We start from the raw sequence: 20187 nt of genomic DNA, 5'->3' as shown, positions 1-20187 counted from the left end.
GTTTTTGATAACTGATGATTTGAGTATAGTTCGACGTCGGTCGTTGATGTTCTATAAATCAAACATAATGTTTGAAGCTAGTTATCAACTGTCTGTAATCTTTTAAAACTAGAAACAAACAAAAACTAAATTAGGGGTTTTATAATAGTTATAAGCTAAGGGGGTTGCGTCGCCGGACAAACAAAAATCTGTAATTAACATTTCGTTTACGTTTTTTGTTATTATTTATGTATAAAATATATATAGAGTGTCTTATTTTACTTGAAAACAATCACGTTTATTCTATTTCTTCTATAATCCAAAATGTGAAATGAGTCCTAACAAAAAAATCTTCGAATTGAAATTTAAATGACAGGGCAAAATAATAATCTAAACCAGAGTTTTTTGTGTCGTAGACCCCTTGCCATGTTTTCCGTGTTGGGTAGACCCCTACTTACCTGATATTGATTTCCTGTAAATTTATAACTGTAGTGAATTTTAGTATTAAAAACTTAAAAACACTTGTTAATTTATACATTTATTAATTGAATTGTATTTTTTTTTTGTTTTTACAAGTTCACAATGTATTGTGACCACAAAGCGCATACCAACATCCTACAACTTACACAATTTTATAAACATATATAATATTTTTTTGCTTCATAGGTACTTTTATAAATAATGTATATGTTTTGATATTATAAGATAGTATGATGTAAGTAAATAGGTACTATCAGTGTATGTGTTGAGATCCACTATCGTGGACCCCCAAATATTTTTGTAACATATACATAACTCATCATGTATTTTGTTTGTTTCAGATCCAATTCTGCATCATATTCTACCATAACTTTACTGTCATGTTTTGTGACTGCAACTACCCAAAGTTTATCAACTTCCTACTGTCTCTCAACTCTGGAGCGTTCTTATATATGTTTGGTAACTTTTATTACAAAAATTACATTGTTGACAAGAGGAGACCAGCCGTATCTACCAGCACGGTGTACAAAGAGGGAAAAGAATGTTAGCCTTACGATACTCAATTAGTATTAGAACTCGTTTTATTGTGATTTAGCTTTACGTAATGCTTCGTTGTAAAACTCTTTGAACGAAAAAAAAAAAATTGCGCTGACTTTTAAATGTTTCGTTCTGCTGTTCAAATTTTGAAAATGGAATGTTCAGTATTTGAATTCATTAACTTACAAGTTTTTAAAATATTAAAACAGTAATTTGAATCTACTGATTATTAATAGTATTTAAAGAATATTGTTATCAAAGTATTAAAACGAAGCATGTAAGATTTTTTATAAGGATAGCTTAAGGGTGTGTAGATATAATAATCAATTGTTCGTTTACGGGCTACGATTAGACTTTTAAAATATTATGTAATGTGCCTTTAAATCCTTGATGTTTATTTGGTGGATTAAATAAATGATTGTCGTGATTTAGTTGCGCGTGCGTCATCGACATATTTCGTGGAATATGAATTTATTATATAAAAGTATTTCTGGACAAAACAGTTCTCTGCTTTTTATGATTGAACATAGCTAGTATGAGTCTGTACGTCCATAATTCGAAAACTTGGGTTCAATGAAGTTTGGACTGCAATATTTTTACTTAATTTTCTTTCCAAATATTAAATTATTTGAAGTAAAGTGGTAAATACATGTCTTGTACATTTTTATCTAAATATAAATGCGTGAAAATTTATTGGCAAGATGTAAGAGTCGTTCATTGAAACAAATAACATTTAGTATAATAAAGTTCACAGATAAATAGAGCAGGGCCGTACCGGCTCTGTTTAACTGTAACTTCCAAGATCGATTCCAAACATGATCCCATTTTTGTATGGTATTCTGCTACACATAATGGCGGGAAAGTTTGTCTAAAAAGGTAGAATTTTACATAGAAGTTACAATTACATTATGAGTGTAATGATCATTGTCAAATCTTATATTAACTATATCGAATTTGAATATTAAAACGCTGGCACAATTAGAGATTAAATGTAAGGACGCTGATCCGAGAACATCCTTTATATTGAACTAAACTGTGAATATCATAATGATTGACTCTGCGTACGTAGATAGCTTTGAAATGTGGTGTAAAGTAAGGCGTAAGAAAGTGTTTCTGTTTCGAAAATCACTTGACCTTCAGACTGAAGAAGCGCTCATAAAATTTAGTTCCAAAAAATAAAGTCGACAAATATTTTTCTTAATACAAAGGATGCAAATAGATAAATTTGCACTTGTATTAAAAATTCACCGATAATCGATCAATAATTGTAACTGATAAAGCCTATTCAATAAGTCTGCCATATATATATTATAATCTTATACAATACAGACAATAATATTTTATATAACATGTTCTTGGGTGAACCATGCTTAATGATTATAACATTCACTTTATTACTATAACCAAAAATAATGTTCATTAATAAACGCTATTATTGATATGTAATACTGAAGAATTGCCTGCTGAATTGATACTGCAGGCTCTAATCTCGGGGCATTACTTCCAGGATTTACGTTCCTAGCTGGGTAATATTTGAAAATCATCTGGCTGTCTTATATTTATAGACACTTCCGAAATTTATGTTTCAAAGCATGAAGCCCGATCTTTTTGTTTAAAACATTATATCAATTTTAACACAAATATCTGTAGATGATCAATTTGACACATACAATTATTTAAATACAATGTGTTTAACATCTACGTTAGACGAGTTTCTTTGAAGATTTTATTTGTCTGAAATTTTTCTTAGATGTGACGAAATATTGCATTTTTATGTATGTTTGTGTTGTAATAAGTGTTTATAAGTGAATGCGTTTGTTTAAGTGGTATTTTATGGCATTTAAAGTTAAGTTGGGCAATATTTTTAAGTGGAGGTAATAGTCAGTACATTTATAAATATACATAAGTAAAAATATATTTTTATCGAATGTAATCGGGAATTACTCAATGAAAATTACAATACAATTTTAGAGTGATAAATATCGTGGGTTAATTTTAGACATGGTATTCTGTCATTGTCAATTATTTTAACCGGCAAAAGTGTATTTTACAATATTACACATGAACATTTTACAACTAAGATCATATGAATAAATAATATTTGGTTTATTTTGTTTTATTTCATTTTTATGTACTTATTCTGGACAAATAGGAATTTTGCAAAATTAACGAAAACTGTCTTTTTAAGTTACTGTTATTAGTAACTAGCTGCCCCCGCGCAGTTGAAGCGATTTTTTTAACTTATCGTACATTTTTAGTAACTACATACATATTGAACTTCTGTCCCATAGACAATGTTCACTTTTCTGGAATAAATCTATGTCCGTAATCGATTAAATCCTCCATAAAAAGTCAAGAGTTAAAAGTAGAAATAAAAAAATACTCCAATTGGTATAGCCGTTGTGAGTTTTGCACTTAGCAAACTATTTTTATTTAAATAGGTTAATAAAAATGTGAAGAGGGGTGGATGTTTTCTCAAAAATAACGATGGAGATGAGATTGTAAGTAAAGTAAGTTACACTACATCTTTGCTTTAAGTTTCTGTTTATTCGATGATTATTTTTACAAGTCCCTCAATAAAAAAAAATTACAAGAAGGATTTACAAGAAAATTCACCGTCTATAAATGTTATGTGTATTCAGTATAATAAAGAAAAACCAAGAAAAGGAAAATAAAAAATTTATTTATACATAATTATTTTCAACATACTTACTCGCTATATACAATCTTTACATAATTCGTATATCGATCTAGTATTTATTTAGAAGATTCTGATACTCTCACAGTCTTTTTCCTCATTGATAAATTGTATAGCGCGATAATAGGTCCTTCGATGCACAACCAAAACGGAATTGTGATTAGGTAAACTATTACCAATACTCCGAGAGCTATTTGTAACTGAAAAAAAAAATTGAACAAAACATATAAGATTTCCGCGGACCGAGTCGATTGCCTCAATCACTGTTCTGCCATTTCATGCGGAATGTTTTTTTTTTATAGAACAGGGGGCAAACGGGCAGGAGGCTCACCTGATGTTAAGTGATACCGCCACCCATGGACACTCGATGCTGGAGGGCTCGCGAGTGCGTTGCCGGCCTTTTAAGAACTTTGTACGCTCTTTTCTTGAAGGACCCTAAGTCGTCATACTTCAGTGGGCAGCTGGTGTTACGGGTATGAATATTATGTAAACCTACTGACACTTAGATTTAAGTTATTAAGTTGTAATTACTAACATAGATATGGAACCTTATTTTCCGAAATAAACAACTAAATCAATAAAAATATAAATCGCCTTTAAATGTACTTGTGACTGAATAACATGTTACTTTAACCGATGACATTTTATTGCAAAATGTCAGGTATATGTCAGTAGTAGGTAATTAGTAAATATGACAGCGACAACATAGTCAGAGAATTATCTAGAAAATTCATACTTGTTTCTCTCCGAATTCGCTAGTCCGCTTTGAAAAGTACATTCTAACGCCCGAACCCAATAAATAATTGAAAACAATCTGAGATTGTGGATTGTCAGACCATTTTTGGCGACGGATATAATGCAATCTCTTCGCACTTTACACTCACATATTTGATAATCAATATAATCAAATAAAGTAAATAAAACCGTACAAATAATATTAAAATATACATGTTAATGTTTAAAACATATCAAATAGATTTTTAATTATTTTAAAAACTGGTGTAAGTTAAAATCTTAAGATAGGATATTGGCACAGTTGAACTATTTTATTTTATTCATTTTCATACAAAGGTCTATAGGTCTATCCACATACACCGATGCGACCTACCATGGATAGCTCGTATTGGTTATTGGCACACTTTTATCAATATTTGGATTTATTTATTATTTAAGATGTCTATCTCAGATGGTCAAGTATGGATAGAGATAGGTTATTGGGGTTGGGTTTTTGAAATGGGGCTTATCGCCGAAGATAACTATATGGCTATACACTGCCATTATCAGGCCAATGCTGGTCTATGGAGCCCTAGTTTGGTGGCCAAGAACAGAGCTTCAAACGGCAATCACGAAACTCAGACGCTTCCAAAGGCTTGCCTTGTCCGCTGCTAGCGGTTGCATGAGAACTACACCAACTGCAGCAATGGAGATAGCCCTAGGAATCGTACCTCTGGACCTACACATACAGCAGGAGGCAGCACTAGCTGCCATCAGGCTTATGGTATTGGACCTGTGGGGAAAGAATCACTATAGTGCACACACAGCGATTCTGAACAAGGCAATAGAGTACCAACCTCTTATAGCTGCACCATGTGACAGAATCACTAATCAACTTATTTTCAACAGGAACTATCACATACAATTGAGAGAAGAGGAACGTGATCAGTCTACCCTGAATGAGCTACGTATATATACAGATGGTTCAAAGACAGGGTGTGGCTCTGGCGCTGGCATATTCTCTCTTGATCTCAACATCAACATACACCTACCCCTAGGCACACAGAGCTCGATCTTTCAATGTGAATGTGTCGCCTTAACGGAGGCAGCCAGAGCCGTGCAGCGGTTAGGAGTTAATGACTTTTGCATTAAGCTCGTATCCGACAGTGCATCCGTGCTGATGGCGCTCGGAAACAAAAAGATAAACAGCAAACTAATACTGGAGTGTCATGAAGCACTGGAGGCTTTAACACTAACCAATAGGGTTACCTTGCAGTGGATAAAAGGACACAGTGGCTCTCTCGGCAATGATGCTGCCGACGAACTTGCGAGAAGAGGCTCCGGAATGACGCCGGATGGCCCGTATCCGCTCCTTCCCTTGCCCTTCTCGCTAATTCGAACGTGGATTATCCGGAAATCCGTCGAAATCCAGAATCAACGATGGTCGCATAGTTCAGACTGCAGGCAGTCCAAAATGGCTCTGCCAGTGGTGAACCCACAACTAACTAAGCGACTTCTAAACCTAAACAGAACCGATCTCAAAACAATGATAGGGACAATAACGGGCCATTGTCTCCTTAATAAACATCTACTTGTCCTAGGCGCGACAGACAGCCCCTTGTGCAGAGGCTGTTTCAGTGCAGAGGAATCAGTCACCCACGTAGTCCTGGAATGCGAGGCTGTGGCTAAACAACGTAAAGAAATCCTCGGAACAGTGAGGTCGCTCCGAGAAGCCTGTGAAGTGCCCAGGAGACTTCTGTGCTTCTGGAAGGAGCTGGGCTGGCTTAAGTAGCCAGGGCTTTACGCAAAACGGACCAATTTCGAGTCTAGTTGCGGAAACTGAGCCCACCTACCTTACCTTACCTTACCTTTGGGTTTGGGCGTTATCGTTATTATATTCCGTACATAAAATCACTAATACATTATAATTTACTGCAATAATATTACAAATATAATTTGATATTTTTTTATAAAATTAAAAATTTAAATTACAAAAAAAAAATTATCAAGTAAGGCATGCCGAAATGATTGCAGTTCTTTACAATTAAAGTAATCGTAAATTAGTATTAGTTCGTTTTTGAAATATTGAGGTTTAAAATTGTATAGTTACAAATACTATTAAATGATTTTGGATTTTTAGTTTCGCTAAAAGGAATACATTTTATAACTGCATAATTAACAAGCTTGTATGTACTCAAAACTGATAACCTACTTGCTTATTGAGAAAAATTATAAACAAAAACAGATGATATAAGGAGCAAAACCCATATAAGAGAATCATTCAGAGCTAATTTACAAAAAATGCTAGCAATGTAAATGTCTATACTAAAAGACAAAATTTCAGCTGGTAAACTTATAAACTGCAAGTCGCTTACTGTATAAACTAGAAAGCAATCGATATTTTAGTCAGTAAAAAAAAACAAAATGGCGCGTTTCGTTTGTCATTGGCGCCATTAGACACGTAGCTGACCAATCACAAACGAAATAACCGTTTCGCATTACAATAAAATTATTACCAAATGCAAGTAGTTAACATCATATACTGAAGTTCCAAGTCCCGTCATAAGTCGTATAATGGTAACATGGATAATGTACGCGCTATAAGACAGCCTAGCTGGAACCTTCCACATCCGCCATTCTAGTATGGGTCTAATGAAATCTGAAAAAAATTAAACCTACAATTTATTACCTCATGGATTCAGCATTATGTATTATACAAAGCATCATGTTATTGTTTGATAATGCTTTTTGTATAATACAGTTATAGTTAACAGTAATGGTAGACACTATTGACACTATTAAGCTAGCTCCTTAAAAGTTGATAATTGGAAGATATATTGGAATACTTTGCAAATATTAGTATCTCCAAAAGCAACAAATATCGTTAATCAATCGTTAAGTAACCTTCACAAAAGTTAGAGAACACTATGCTTTCAGGAAATGGTAGGGACAAATTTAGATTGCTAAAGGCACGATGCAACTGTAGCGGAGTTGTTAGGTTAAAAGTTTCGACATACTGATGTGAAGTATGTTATAGTTTTGACGTTTAATGTCTTATAAATCGATGAACGCCGGCTGCACGCACGAAAAAACGTGACTCATTGTCACGTTCCGCCTGAGCCGAGCGTGCAAGCGAGAGCGCGGAACAAGCGAAAGAGATAGACAGAGCGGAATTCCAATGTTTATTACAGCAACAATTGCAGCAAAAATAAGTAAATATTTCTTGCATTTTAAGCATTTGTTTACAAACGGTATGTTAATTTATGGAAAAAATGTAACTTATAATTAACTTCTTTGTACATACATAATAAATTTAGTCATAATAATTAAATTAAATTCATATATTCATTTATATTTTTAAGATGAGAGGTAGTTTAGCGTTTACTTCGCTTCAGCCGTTGAAATAAATATGTGTTTGATAGTTTTGAATTTTCCATATTAACTTTCTAATACTATATTATCAATAAAGCATGTCGGTAAATACTCACTTTCAAATTTAAATACGGAGCCAAAAATCATAGTACAAAGACAGCACCCATATATAGGTTTTATAAGACCGGCGTAAATTGCTCTAATGTAGGGAGGAATGTCCAAGCCATCCTTAAATATAGATCCGAACAACATCATAGTTAATATAATAGGGATCTGGAGATTGAAAAGGAACTTATATTTCTGAAAAGAAAGAATCTTACATATAACGTAGATATAGAATTATTCAAAAACCATATATGCGTACTTTATATACATGAGTTAGAAGTTATACTTCTTTGCCCAAACATGATAAAAATATTTTCTAAAATTTATATACCTATATTTAATTTATATTTCACCTTATTCTACGATTGTAGAAATAACAACAGTAACAATAGAAAAAAGGTTATATTGTTTTAAAAAATATATTTCTACACAATCAAAGAAATGGTAATTTTTTTTATTTTAAAATGTTGAACACGCTAACTTTACGCTTTTTTGTGACGGTGTGCGCGCGCATCGTAAAAATTACTTTCATCATTTTCAAATAAAATAAAATATTAGAGTTTAATATTATAAAGAGTTATTAAACTCATCAATTAACTTCTATAACACGTTTCATGTTCGTCCGCGTTGATTATCACTTTTCATCTCAGAAGTGTAGTGCCCTACTAGAAGAGAATTGATCAACTATATTCTACAACTAGGTTTATTTACTAGACTGAGTGACTTAACACCGCGTTCCACTAATAGCTGTTGTTTTTGGTAAAGGTAGATTTAAATAAAAACTTACTTTAAACTTAGCCATGTCGACTTGTTGCTTCTGACAGTAATAAGTATAACATCCCAAAGCAATGCCCATTATAAAGTTTGGTATGTTTGTATGTCCCGTCTTGTAAACGTGTTTGAAAGTGGGGTTATCGTTAAAAGTAAACGCAAACCTGGAATTGGAATAATGAAGATTATTTTATTATATTTTTGTATGAAGTACAAGTGAGTTACCTAGAGCGGATAAGAGACTTAAACTTTAACTCCAAATATCTTTATTCATATATAGGTAAGCAAGCAACACTATGAACATCAAAATTGTAAATTTACATTTCCAGTTCTCAAGTCACGGGCAAGAAGAACTGGCAAAAAACTTTCCGCCACTCTTTTTAATCGCTAAGTTTTGTGTGTGTGTAACACATACAAATTGTGAGAGACACACGTGAAAATTTTATGAATTTGACTTTGAGAGGAGAAATGAAACTTCGTAGCTCAGTGACTTCTTCACGATGACAAAAAATTCAAATAGACTTAACCATGAAATGTACAGTATTTACAATTTTACTAACCTAAAGTAAGAAGACACGTAAGAAGTGAAACTTGTTTATGACCTTATATTTCGAAAAATTACCTACCATATGCACCTGTACAGAAATTGGTTAAATATAGTTAAATTAGATAATGTTTAACAAAAGGCTTTTATTATCATAGACATGAATACAAATAATACAATTATCATTTTACCTTATATTATTACTACTAAGATTATTATTACAGAATTTTATAAATTGTAATATAATCATTACTATCATTATTATCGTTATTATATATATTTGTTATTAATATGCATATTTCAGAATTATTATGCTCATTCTGAAATATAAAACATATTGTTTACATTCCAAAAAATTTTGTAATCATGTAAAAACTCCATCAATTTTAGTGCCGGATCTTAATCAAATAAATACCAGAATCACACCCAAGTATTAGAAAAAGAGGTAGAATTATTATTATTTTATGTAATAAGTACAATTATATTTACCTACATCAATTCAATTATTTACAACTAAATCAGTGTAATTGTACACAACTGCACTGATTTTTATGAATATGGGTGTAAGTTTATAATACCTGTCTCTACAATGATAGACGTTATAAGCATATTCAATTTATGAAGTCATTAATTACATTTTTCTTCTAAATAAATACAAGTTATTTGTATACCTTAGAAATTTAGGACAAGTTCACAAATCACTTTAGATTATATCTCCATGAGAAGACAATAACTCAATGTCTCATGTCATATTTTTCAGGTTTATCCACTTCCACATGGAGAAGTGAATGGCAACTTTGAATGTTGAATAGTGGCAGATCCCATTAATAATATCATTAATTGCCGATGTTGGAGGTCCTTGAGATGTTGGTAATGCTTCTTATTATTGTTTATAATGGGTACAGTATACAATAATTTTTCATTTTGCATCTGCACAGCTTGAGAAGTGGCTGTTGTGAAGACATTGGTAGGTTTCAGACTAATTTCACTTAGGATATTCATTTTAACATTATATATTCTCTTTCTTGCAAATAATTGGCTTCTTTCACATTTTAGTGAACGCAATTAATTTGCAATGTATTCACTAAATACTGAAAAATCATCTCTCTTTGTTAACTAAGTTGGTATCTATTATATTACCAATTCTTGCCATTTTAGGAGGTGGTGATAAATAGCATTATTAGTTGATTTATTGTTAAATATCCTGAAAAGTAATAGGAGATAATGTTGTCTTTCAAATGTCACATTCCTAATTTCGGCATTAGCATAATATATCAGTTAACCATTAAAATACAAACTATTACTTATTACCTAAACTTGATTAATTAATTTAATTAAAAACGGTTTAGGCCAATTGTATAATTGCCGAGGCTGTAAGTAATTTGTTTTGAATATTATATATACTTTTTGAAACTTACCATATGAACAAGTCTGTATGGCTTATTTGAGTCCTTTAAAAAGTGTAAGTAATCATAGGCATACCAATTTGTAACGTTTCTACCATTTGGCTCTTGAGAACGGGCTAATTCTTTGTTATATTGAGTCCTCAAATTCTGTATTTTCTTTGTTATGTTGAAAACCGACATTATAAATACATTTGCAATCGAACGAAGCTCTTGTTTGCGTTTTTGTTTCTCGTGCCTAGTTTCACAATTTGTCAATTTCTAGGATTCCAAAGCGTTGCATTTACTTGAAGTAATCGACAAAAATTTTTTGAAATTATGCTTTTAAATTAATATTTATTTATGTCAACAAATAATAATGATTTAAAAGCGTGTAGTGCGTTTTAGATGAATAAAACTAGATGGCTCTCGTTTCTACTTTCTAGAGGGTATAATATATAATATATATATCCTTACTACTTTTAACACTGTTAACACTTTTCTTTGATTTTAATGTTCATAATGCAATTTTATGTTGCGTTCTTAAATAGTTTATTAATAAATTATGAAACTGGTTCTTCATATTAACGAAACTACAATATTGTTATTCTTTTTGTGCTTCGAATCTCTACGATTCAACCGTGGTAGGAAAAAGATTGCGCGTAACGGAAAAATGTGGCGGATTTTTTTTTCCAACGCCGATAAAAGAGTTCACTTCAATAGTTAAGTTGAGGGAACAAAAAGAAAATTAATCCAAATTTAAACAGTTTGGTCACTTAGGTAGTGCTTTACCACTGGCAGCATTTCCTAGCTTTTTTGCTGGTCTGAGGGAGGTGAGACGGGGCATACGTGTCCACACATTTAGCACCCCATACAAAAGCTAAATAATTAATATTTGTTATAATACGTACTCAGGGGACATAAGAAGGACAGCATCCAAATTATAATAGAATGTATACGCCGCAGGTAGCATGATTCCAATAACGAAAAGAATTCCCAGTGTCCAACATTTAACAATTGTTGATCTGGCCAGTGCACATATGAAGTAACCCATAATCATCAACTGCACGTTTGCTGCCAAATACCTGGAATAAAATCCCAAGATATACTAATACTATTTTCCAAGCTAACTGCCACGGCGGCTTATTACTATTGAGACGTAGATATTGTAGTACGAGTGTATGTGTGAGCACACAATTACTCTTTTCTGTAGCCTGCGTAATAAGAAGGATGTGCGACACGACCGCCGTATTGAAGAGGCTTAGGCTGGCGTGTGTTCACACCTCACTTAAATTTTCGACCTTAGGAAATTAATCTTTTTTTTTAATTCAGCTGGACATGCGTTCCATCTGGCGAATATGTCGCGAATGTGCAGCTCGCGAGCCGTTTGCGAGCTGTGAGTGTCACGGCAATGATTTGGTGCGCCTCTTTAGTGCAACTCATGCACGGCTCAAATGCATTACAATTAAAAATATTCGCTTACCAGGTTTGTAGCATACAATAGCTACTGCCTAGATAATTGTTGAAGTAAAGAAGGTGGCTCAACCAATTCACTTTACAGGACTCGGCTTCAAGTGTGATGTTTCCCTAAAAATATACGTTTTTAATGCTAAAAAAGAGCACCGTATGAGTATGTTACGATACTTTTATTTATATATTATATGCTCTCTTAGTAAAAGTTCCTGATTGTAGCATTACGGATATTTAGGTAAATATACTGGATTGCAAGCCCTTTGGCGATGTCATTTGGATGTTTTAAGTACTACTTAATGAGTATAGATTATATAGAGTGGGGCTATGTTTGTGAGCTTTACAACTATTGTACTCTTGCAGCGTAGACGAGTTGGATGAAAATTTCTGCTTAATCATCAAGATCGGTCCTCAGACATTCTAGTCACAAAAACAATATAGCCATAATTCTTCTCTTTTTAGGTCGGTAAAAGTTGAATATTACCAGCCAAAGTGGTCCGAAGCCAAAACGCTTAAGCCAAGTCATAGTAAAGAGTAGGATGACAGCGTATGAAGGTGTCAATCTGAAAAGAAGTTGATAGCTTGCTTGAAATTTTTAGGTGAAGTGTGAAAAAAATCTAGCCTAGATTTTACATAAAACCCAACGAGGTCGCGCTAGATGCCCAACTGTTCACCAATCAATATCAAAGGATAAGTCAAAGTTCCAAGAACCAACCGCCAAATATGACCAAATGTTTACAATCTTTTTTAAAAGATGGGAGGACGATCTACCAAAAGGATGGTCTGCCAAGGATAGAGAGACATGGAAACAATTGGGGGAGACCTCAACAGACAACCTGACCAAAGCGGTTGAGAATTAATTATTATTTTTGCTATATAATTAGATTTAAGAATATAACTGTTTGATAAGAATAGCATTTAAGCTAAATAGACAGCGAATAAAGGGCTTTTATTATTGTTATTGTATTACACTATCACATAACCAAAAAAAAAATGTGGTGCAGATGTCTTGTGCAAGTTTGTGATCAGTTTTCTGTGACACGCCATCGACTTTTTAGGTCGGAGGCATGCCGGTTTTACTCACAAATTTTACCTTACCGTTCGAGTGAATGTTAATTGAATGCGAACAGACAGTCAAAAAGTTCATTGGGACACAGCCTATATACCTAAGTGATGAAATTCGCAAGCTGAACGATTCCAGTGTAACACTACCCATGGTGTCTCAAAACCAATTTTTATGTAAAATTATTTAGTTTATATAAAACATAAATAAATGAATGTAATTTTATGATTTTTACAAAACATATCGTGTAGGTTTCAAAATCATGTGCTATAAACATTTTTGTTAAAAAATGAATTCAAAGTGTCAAAAATTTGCAATGTTTGGATTTTTTTCTATCAAGCAAAGATAAATATTTAAATCGTGTATTGATCCTGCAAAGTTCAAAAAATCAGAACTACTCGACTCCAACATATAGTTTTTCTATTTCACCTACTTGAAGAAACGATGACGTAAAATGGAATTAAAAATTTTTGGAGTTTGGCAACCAGATTGGTCCCTAAAGTCAACTTGATCCAATTTTTTCCATGAATATCCTTTGTATGTAAATATTAATAATATTGCATACCTGATAAATGTTCGTAAACATCCTAAAGGAATCAGTTTCCACGACACATTTTCTCTTGAATTCACGGTTTCTGTATTATATGCCAAGAGAAATCCAGCCATTACAAAAAAAGATTGCACAACAATTGTTCCATTTATGTATACATAGTTGATTATGTTATCATAAAGCTGTAAAAGTATATCTTCTAAGTTCGCTGGCCAAGTGTTTATATGTGGATTGCACAGACTCAGATGACATGTAGTTCGTACAAAGAACTAATGTCTTTGAAATTCGGATAGGTTATATAAATTGTACGTTTTTTTATGTAATAGGAGGCAAACGGGCAGGAAGACCACCTGATGTTAAGAAATACCGACGCCCATGGATACTGACATTACCAGAAGGCTCGCAAGGGCATTGCTGGTCTTTCAAGAACGGTACTCTATTTTCTCGAGTCCTTTAGTTGAATTGGTTCGGAAATATTTCAGTGGCCAGTGGCAGCGGTGTTGCGTGGCAAAGAATGCTTTAAAAACGCTCAGTTGTGGAACCACGGACGACGAGATGTTACAGATGGTATTTGGTATTCCGCCATGACTGCAGGTAGACGGTATGACTCCTCGCGTTATAGTGATAATAACTCACATTTTCTATAAATCTTGTATTTGCAGGCGTTGTTATTGTTATCAAAACTGAGTGTAAGCCAACAACACCCACTATTGTTAACATCCTAAAAATGTAAACTGTATAAATAACTTAATGTTACACGCATGGTATGGAAAGTGAATAGTTCTGTATCGGTTTGTGCTACATCGGTCTCAGTCAAAGAAATATGACAATTGTCGATTTTGACTTTGACACACGAACCGGCGTAATGGCGCTAGGGTGTATACTTAAAATTTTAACCGCTATCGCGTGGGCACTGAGTATAGACCGAATTTTATTTACTTAATTATTTAAGTATCTATATTAGCAGTAAAAAACATATGAAATGCATGCATCTGAATGTATGTGTGTCACATGATAAAAAAATTCTATCGATTTAATATACGACAAGATACTGCAGCTTCTAGTGGACGAAGGGCAGAATAAAGAAATGGTTACACATACCGGCAAACTTCTTGAGCATTAAACAAGGGAGTGGGGGTATCGCAGCGCGGGACACAAACGTCAACTGATTTATCAATCACGCAATCGACACGTCACTCCCCCTCCAGTCATACCTAGAAGGCAAGGACATTTGTTCAACATGTTTGCCGGTATCATAGGATGAACATTTAGCGGAGGCACGAAATGGTGATGCTGGGGCAAAGAATAATCATACCGTATTCCATGTATTGATTTTAGACGTTCTTGATCTTCGTCAAAGTTGGCGTATGAAATAAATAGTTTATGGCAATTTCGTCTTACGGAGAAACACAATAAGTAGCTGTTTCCTGAAAAACATTTTAAATTTAAAAATATTATTTTATGTAAAGAAGAAATTAAAGTAAAGAAAACGCTTTATCATACGCAATAATTATAGAATGTAGGATTCCCCGTGTCGTGGGCAGCTAGTATCTTTAATTTGCCACATTAATGGTCCAAAAATTTTATACAATAATAATAAATTATTCGTGGGACTTTAAAATCAATTTTAAAGTCTCGTTAATTTTATAAAGTAAATTTAGATTAAATACAATCTGATTTATATATAAATGTTTGTTATAATATGAATATTTAAAATGTTTTTGAGTGATTTAATTTTCTACTTCTACTGTTTTTTAATGAAACGTGGAATAAGTTATACATATATGCTAATAATATTCATAATATAGAATTATCACCATTTCCATTCCAGTAATAGTCACCTATAGTCCCAATAACATTTGTTAATAGAATTAATATAAATACAACAGCCGCAATGATTTCAAGTACATCATATTCAACATCTTCCTTTTCATTAGTATTGCACGTTAAAGGTTCAATAATTTTAGTTTTTAATTTATATTCGTCCCAATACGTTTTGTTGAGGCATGCTTCAAGGTTCAATCCGCGATCCTCTTTATTACTAAAGTCTACGTATCTGCATTTTTGTGAAACACAAATACCATGACGCAATTTTGTATGATTAAAACGTGTCTTTACTGCCTTCGAATATTCCTGTAATAATAAAGGGGTTTTAATACATCATTTCATTTAGTGGTGCAAAAATAAGAGTCACGAACGAAGAAGTTCTTCGGCGCGCTAAAAGATATCGAGAACTCTCTTTGACCATTAAAAAGAAGGAGATAAGTTATTTGGGACATGTGCACGAACGGTACCGAATATTTCAAGTCACATGATTGGCAAGATCGAGGAAAAAAGAGGCGCTGTCAGAATGAGGAAGGCGTGGCTCCGCAATGTCAGGGAATGGACGGGAAGTCCATTCAGTAGTGCCCTTCAACTACAAGAAGAAGAAATACATTCCCTAGGCGAGAGCTCCCTTTGGTGGAGGTATATGTGGGACTTCCTAATGTGCGTCGCTCGAAGCAGGATAAGGTAATTGAGTAAACTTACCGTTTACCACCACACAATCAGCAGTTGAATTCACAGCCCTCTATGGCCGTAAATCGCATCAGCACGCTGAACCAGCGTTAATATTATTTGAGCATTTTTTATAGCTAAGTCGTATTATTTAATTATCAACATAACATTAAGAATAATATGCTTGACGACCCTGAGTTAGATTGTGATCTGATAACTCGGACGTTTTAAATCTTAATAGTTTAATAGTTTTTCGATTTGGTTGAAGTGATTTCAGAGCTAGGTTTAGTAGGTAGGCTTGAATTAAAAAAATTCGAGAGATATTTTGATAATTAAATTTTGTTATTAGATTGATTTGATTTACAAGTAGATATCAATCCTTATCTAAAATAATTACATTTAATTTTATACTATTGCCGCCAATTTTATTAGCAGAAGTCGTAGAAAAATAACTTCACTGGGGTCAGCGTTGTATATAGATATATCGTCTGTCTACTCTACGTCTCTGTCTGTCTGTGTGTCTGAGAAAAGCTTCTTCTACTCCAAAGTGATAAGGGACTGTCCTATTTGACATGGCATTAAATATACATACAACCCTTAATTTCCACTCTCCTGCCACCAACCCATGTTTTTATTAGCAATTTTTTTTAGACAAACAACTTGCCGGGTCAACCAGTGTAATTAATTATCAAACATCTCTACTTATAAAGTGAAAACTCGCCGTTATCATATCCAAGAGATCATTTTGTGTATCTGAAACTAAGACGAAATTAGCCATGCAGTAAGTCCCATTTGGTTTAAATATGCAGTCATCAAAGTGGTCCATTTTAAATACTGGTGGCATTCGGGAGTATTCCGTGTCTGAAAAATAAACTTAGAGTGAACTTACAACCAAGGCATCGCACCTTTGCAGTTTATTACATTAAATTCAAATTCTAAATCATAACTGTATTGTATAATTATCGTATTATTCATATATGTAACACAATGTACACTTATGAACCTTGAAAATTAAATATATATGAAATTATTCTAATTTTACAAATCTCTTCTAGTTCTCAAATCAAGGGCGTAGAACGGAAGAGAAGAACTGGCAATAAACTCTCCGCCACTCTATTTAATCGTAAAGTTTTTGTTTTACATAATCATACAACATATATAAGGATCTGCTACCATTACATAATGTCTGAAAAATAAAAACTTGATACGACACGGATTACAGTTTGTTCCCACTTTACATTAACAGTCGTGGATGTTGCTGATCGCCCCAAAGTCTGGAAATGCAGCCGAGAGATTCAGTGGCGTTACCTCGTTATTTTGGAGCAATTCATATCAGTTTTTAAGTGGTTCTTTTGTTTAGAGTTCAGACAGACTCAAATCAACAGATACGTCGAATCAAGTCAAGTTTATTACAATTTTGTAAACAAGATTGTTTAATTTAAAGCAATAACTTAAAGCAATAAATCCTTTAGCGGTTAAAAATCATAGTTTTCGTATTAGTAAAGAGTTATCTAGATATCGATTCCAATAAAGAGGGTGAGAACTAAGAACCTTACTACCCTCGGATTCCTAAGCCATATAGTTTACCTTAAAGACGGTATGTACGGGATGTCTGAACAAAGAATTCTGAGTCAATAGACGAAGCCCTAAGAGTAGGATCAGAAGCAAAAGGTGGTGATAATTACTCAAAAATATCATTTAAGGCTCACTATGATAATAATTAAGGGTTTGAAAGAAGTCTTAGAACCTCGAGACAAAGCGAGAAATAAATAAGGCAATATTCAAATCGTATTTGATATATTTACATTAACATGTTATATACTTACATAATTACATATACATATATAAAATCAAGTATATAGTTGCCTCAGTCATGCAGATTCAGATCAGGTTGGCCAATGTCAAAATGAAATCTACAATTTTTTATGGTAACGTGCAAATTAATAATATTGTCGTGTCATAATTGTTTGCAGATATAACTTGTTAAAAATGAACGTTAAATCTAGATAAACAATGCTCAAGTCGGAATGTTTTTAATGATTGCCACTGATAACCTTACGACTTAAACTGTATAAAACTTTTTAAGCAAATGTTTTATTAAGCAGTGTAGTCTTGTTTTTTTTTATAGGACAGGGGGCAAACGGGCAGGAGGCTCACCTGATGTTAAGTGATACCGCCGCTCATGGACACTCTCAATGCCAGAGGGCTCGCGAGTGCATTGCCGGCCTTTTAAGAATTGGTACGCTCCTTTGGACTCTCAACGCGTACGCGTTCGTTTCTCGGCTGTACTAAATAACAATTGCTCTTACGTTTATGGTTATCTTTCGGTATCTTTTATTATAGCCATAAGCCAATACCTACAGTTATGCCATTGAGTGAAGAATTTATGCATGTAAGGGGTCACTTAGGTATAAAAGACTGAAACACATAATAACGTTATTCATATCGGTAATCAATAGTATTTATTGATTAATTTATGGTTAACGAGAGTTTTTAGTTAGAAATACTCTAATTTCGCTTAGGAGTTTGTTGTCAAAACGAATACAATTTCCTTATAAGTCGTTTATCTTCTGAAGCTTAGTTGATCAATCACCAACTTGGTAAAGAAATAAACAGGAAACAAATGCGATCTTACGCCCCATATATGATTGTAGCCAGGCTTATTATTATTAAGAGCAATGCTTGTAGGCACTACTGATTCCATTTAAGTCTCAAATACATGAAAATGTAACTACTGAAAATGAATAAACATTTTTATTTTATTTTATACAAGTTTACACTACTATGTCCTGGATATTATGAATAAAAGAGCACTCTTCTGTTCTGCACTTTGTTTTCTCTGCATACACTTTTCTCAGGTACAATGTCAGTTACCATTTAGAGAATAGGTGGAATCGTCTTGGACATATTATAAAAAAAGTTAGTTCAAACATCTTAAAAAATGTTCGTCAGTCAATTGTATGTCTGATGTGAACGTTGAATAAGAGACTCGTAATTTTAGTAAGAAATTAATTCCATATTGTTTTTGTAAGCGTTTTTATGAGACACTAACAAGCACGGGTTGTGCACAAGATTTTCTGATAAATACTTTTTTAAATAAATTAGTTGCGTTTTATTACTCACCATTTAGCTCAGGTATACCAACGCACTTATTAATTAACACAATAAAAAACACTGTAAATAACATTTTGATTTCCATGCACCAGTGTACAATCAACACAACCTTATATATTAAAAAAAAAACACAACAGACAGCTTTATAGAACGCATTCTGTAGGCCGATATTCTTTATATCTTATCAAGTTTCGGTGGCGCTGCAAGTCTGCAGTCAGCGCTGCAATGAAGCTACTTTTTCGCAATTGACGCCAAATGTATCGGGTTATCTAAAACAGCAACAACAGCGCTGGAGATTTTAACATATTTAGCGGCCTCCTGCCCGATTGCCTGTTCTATTAAAAAAATGCACATACAGTTATATTCTATTATTGTATGAGAGTGTTTAATATAGAGTAAAACTAAAATTCTCTATTATTTAAAGCACTCCGATGACTCACTCAGGGTCACTATATACAATACATATATATATTACTATACGACTATACGTAGCATAATCAGTTAAGGGTAGGGAATAAAAAGACACAGGACTATTGCCGTGTTTGTGAAGATAAAGAGTTTTCTTATAGTGAGTTAAATTTTGGATTTTTTTTTATTGTGTAACATTGGAAAATGCCCTCAAATAAGGTGTACCATATGTCTGGAAAACAATTTATTTGTCTACTGAAATTATCACATATTTGGTAATTATTTTTTATTATTATTTTTATAATTATTATATTTGTCAAAAATCCTTCTGGCACGATACTTTATTCATTTTAATGTTAAAAAATAAACCCATAATAGTTTCAATAGAAAATATAGCACCTATAAGTACTAAGCGACTTCTTATACCTTCCTGTATGTATCCACTTTTTAAAATAAAGCGAAATACCGCATAAACGCAAAATAATAATGATAGCTAACGTTTCA

The 20187-nt window shown here is 33.1% G+C and overlaps 2 protein-coding genes across 2 annotated transcripts in view; one reads left to right on the top strand and one right to left on the bottom strand.

Annotated features, from left to right (window-relative positions):
• The window catches only part of LOC110994720 (elongation of very long chain fatty acids protein AAEL008004-like), a 35925-nt gene extending 32820 nt beyond the window's left edge, over positions 1–3105 (top strand). Inside the window, exon 7 of the mRNA XM_022261529.2 lies at positions 801–3105. Within this exon, the coding sequence (XP_022117221.2) occupies positions 801–1007 (207 nt within the window). The 3' untranslated portion in view covers positions 1008–3105. The remainder of the gene's footprint in view (positions 1–800) is intronic.
• Positions 3106–3659: 554 nt separating this feature from the next.
• On the bottom strand, positions 3660–19512 carry LOC111002972 (nose resistant to fluoxetine protein 6). Its single transcript, XM_045631725.1, has 13 exons — positions 19285–19512; positions 16883–17022; positions 15483–15798; positions 14981–15092; positions 14302–14386; positions 13681–13847; positions 12537–12615; positions 12066–12169; positions 11494–11667; positions 8673–8820; positions 7897–8080; positions 6925–7067; positions 3660–3894 (listed from the first exon to the last, which is right to left on the bottom strand). The coding sequence occupies exons 1-13, from the start codon at positions 19358–19360 to the stop codon at positions 3754–3756; spliced, it is 1869 nt and encodes a 622-aa protein (XP_045487681.1). The 5' UTR covers positions 19361–19512; the 3' UTR covers positions 3660–3753.
• Positions 19513–20187: the final 675 nt, after the last annotated feature.

This window comes from Pieris rapae, chromosome 16 (genome assembly GCF_905147795.1).
Source record: "Pieris rapae chromosome 16, ilPieRapa1.1, whole genome shotgun sequence".
NCBI classification, from domain to species: Eukaryota; Metazoa; Arthropoda; class Insecta; order Lepidoptera; family Pieridae; genus Pieris; species Pieris rapae.
The sequence above is the reverse complement of the archived record's forward strand: the minus strand, read 5'-3'. Positions and strand labels throughout refer to the sequence as shown.

Coding starts and splice junctions, on each gene's coding strand:
- LOC111002972 (XM_045631725.1), bottom strand. CDS start 19,360: ATGGAAATCAAAATGTTATTTACAGTGTTTTTTATTGTGTTAATTAAT. Junction 15,093..15,482: donor CTATTACTGGAATGGAAATG/GTGATAATTCTA, acceptor AATGTTTTTCAG/GAAACAGCTACTTATTGTGT. Junction 13,848..14,301: donor ATACAAGATTTATAGAAAAT/GTGAGTTATTAT, acceptor ATACTTTTACAG/CTTTATGATAACATAATCAA.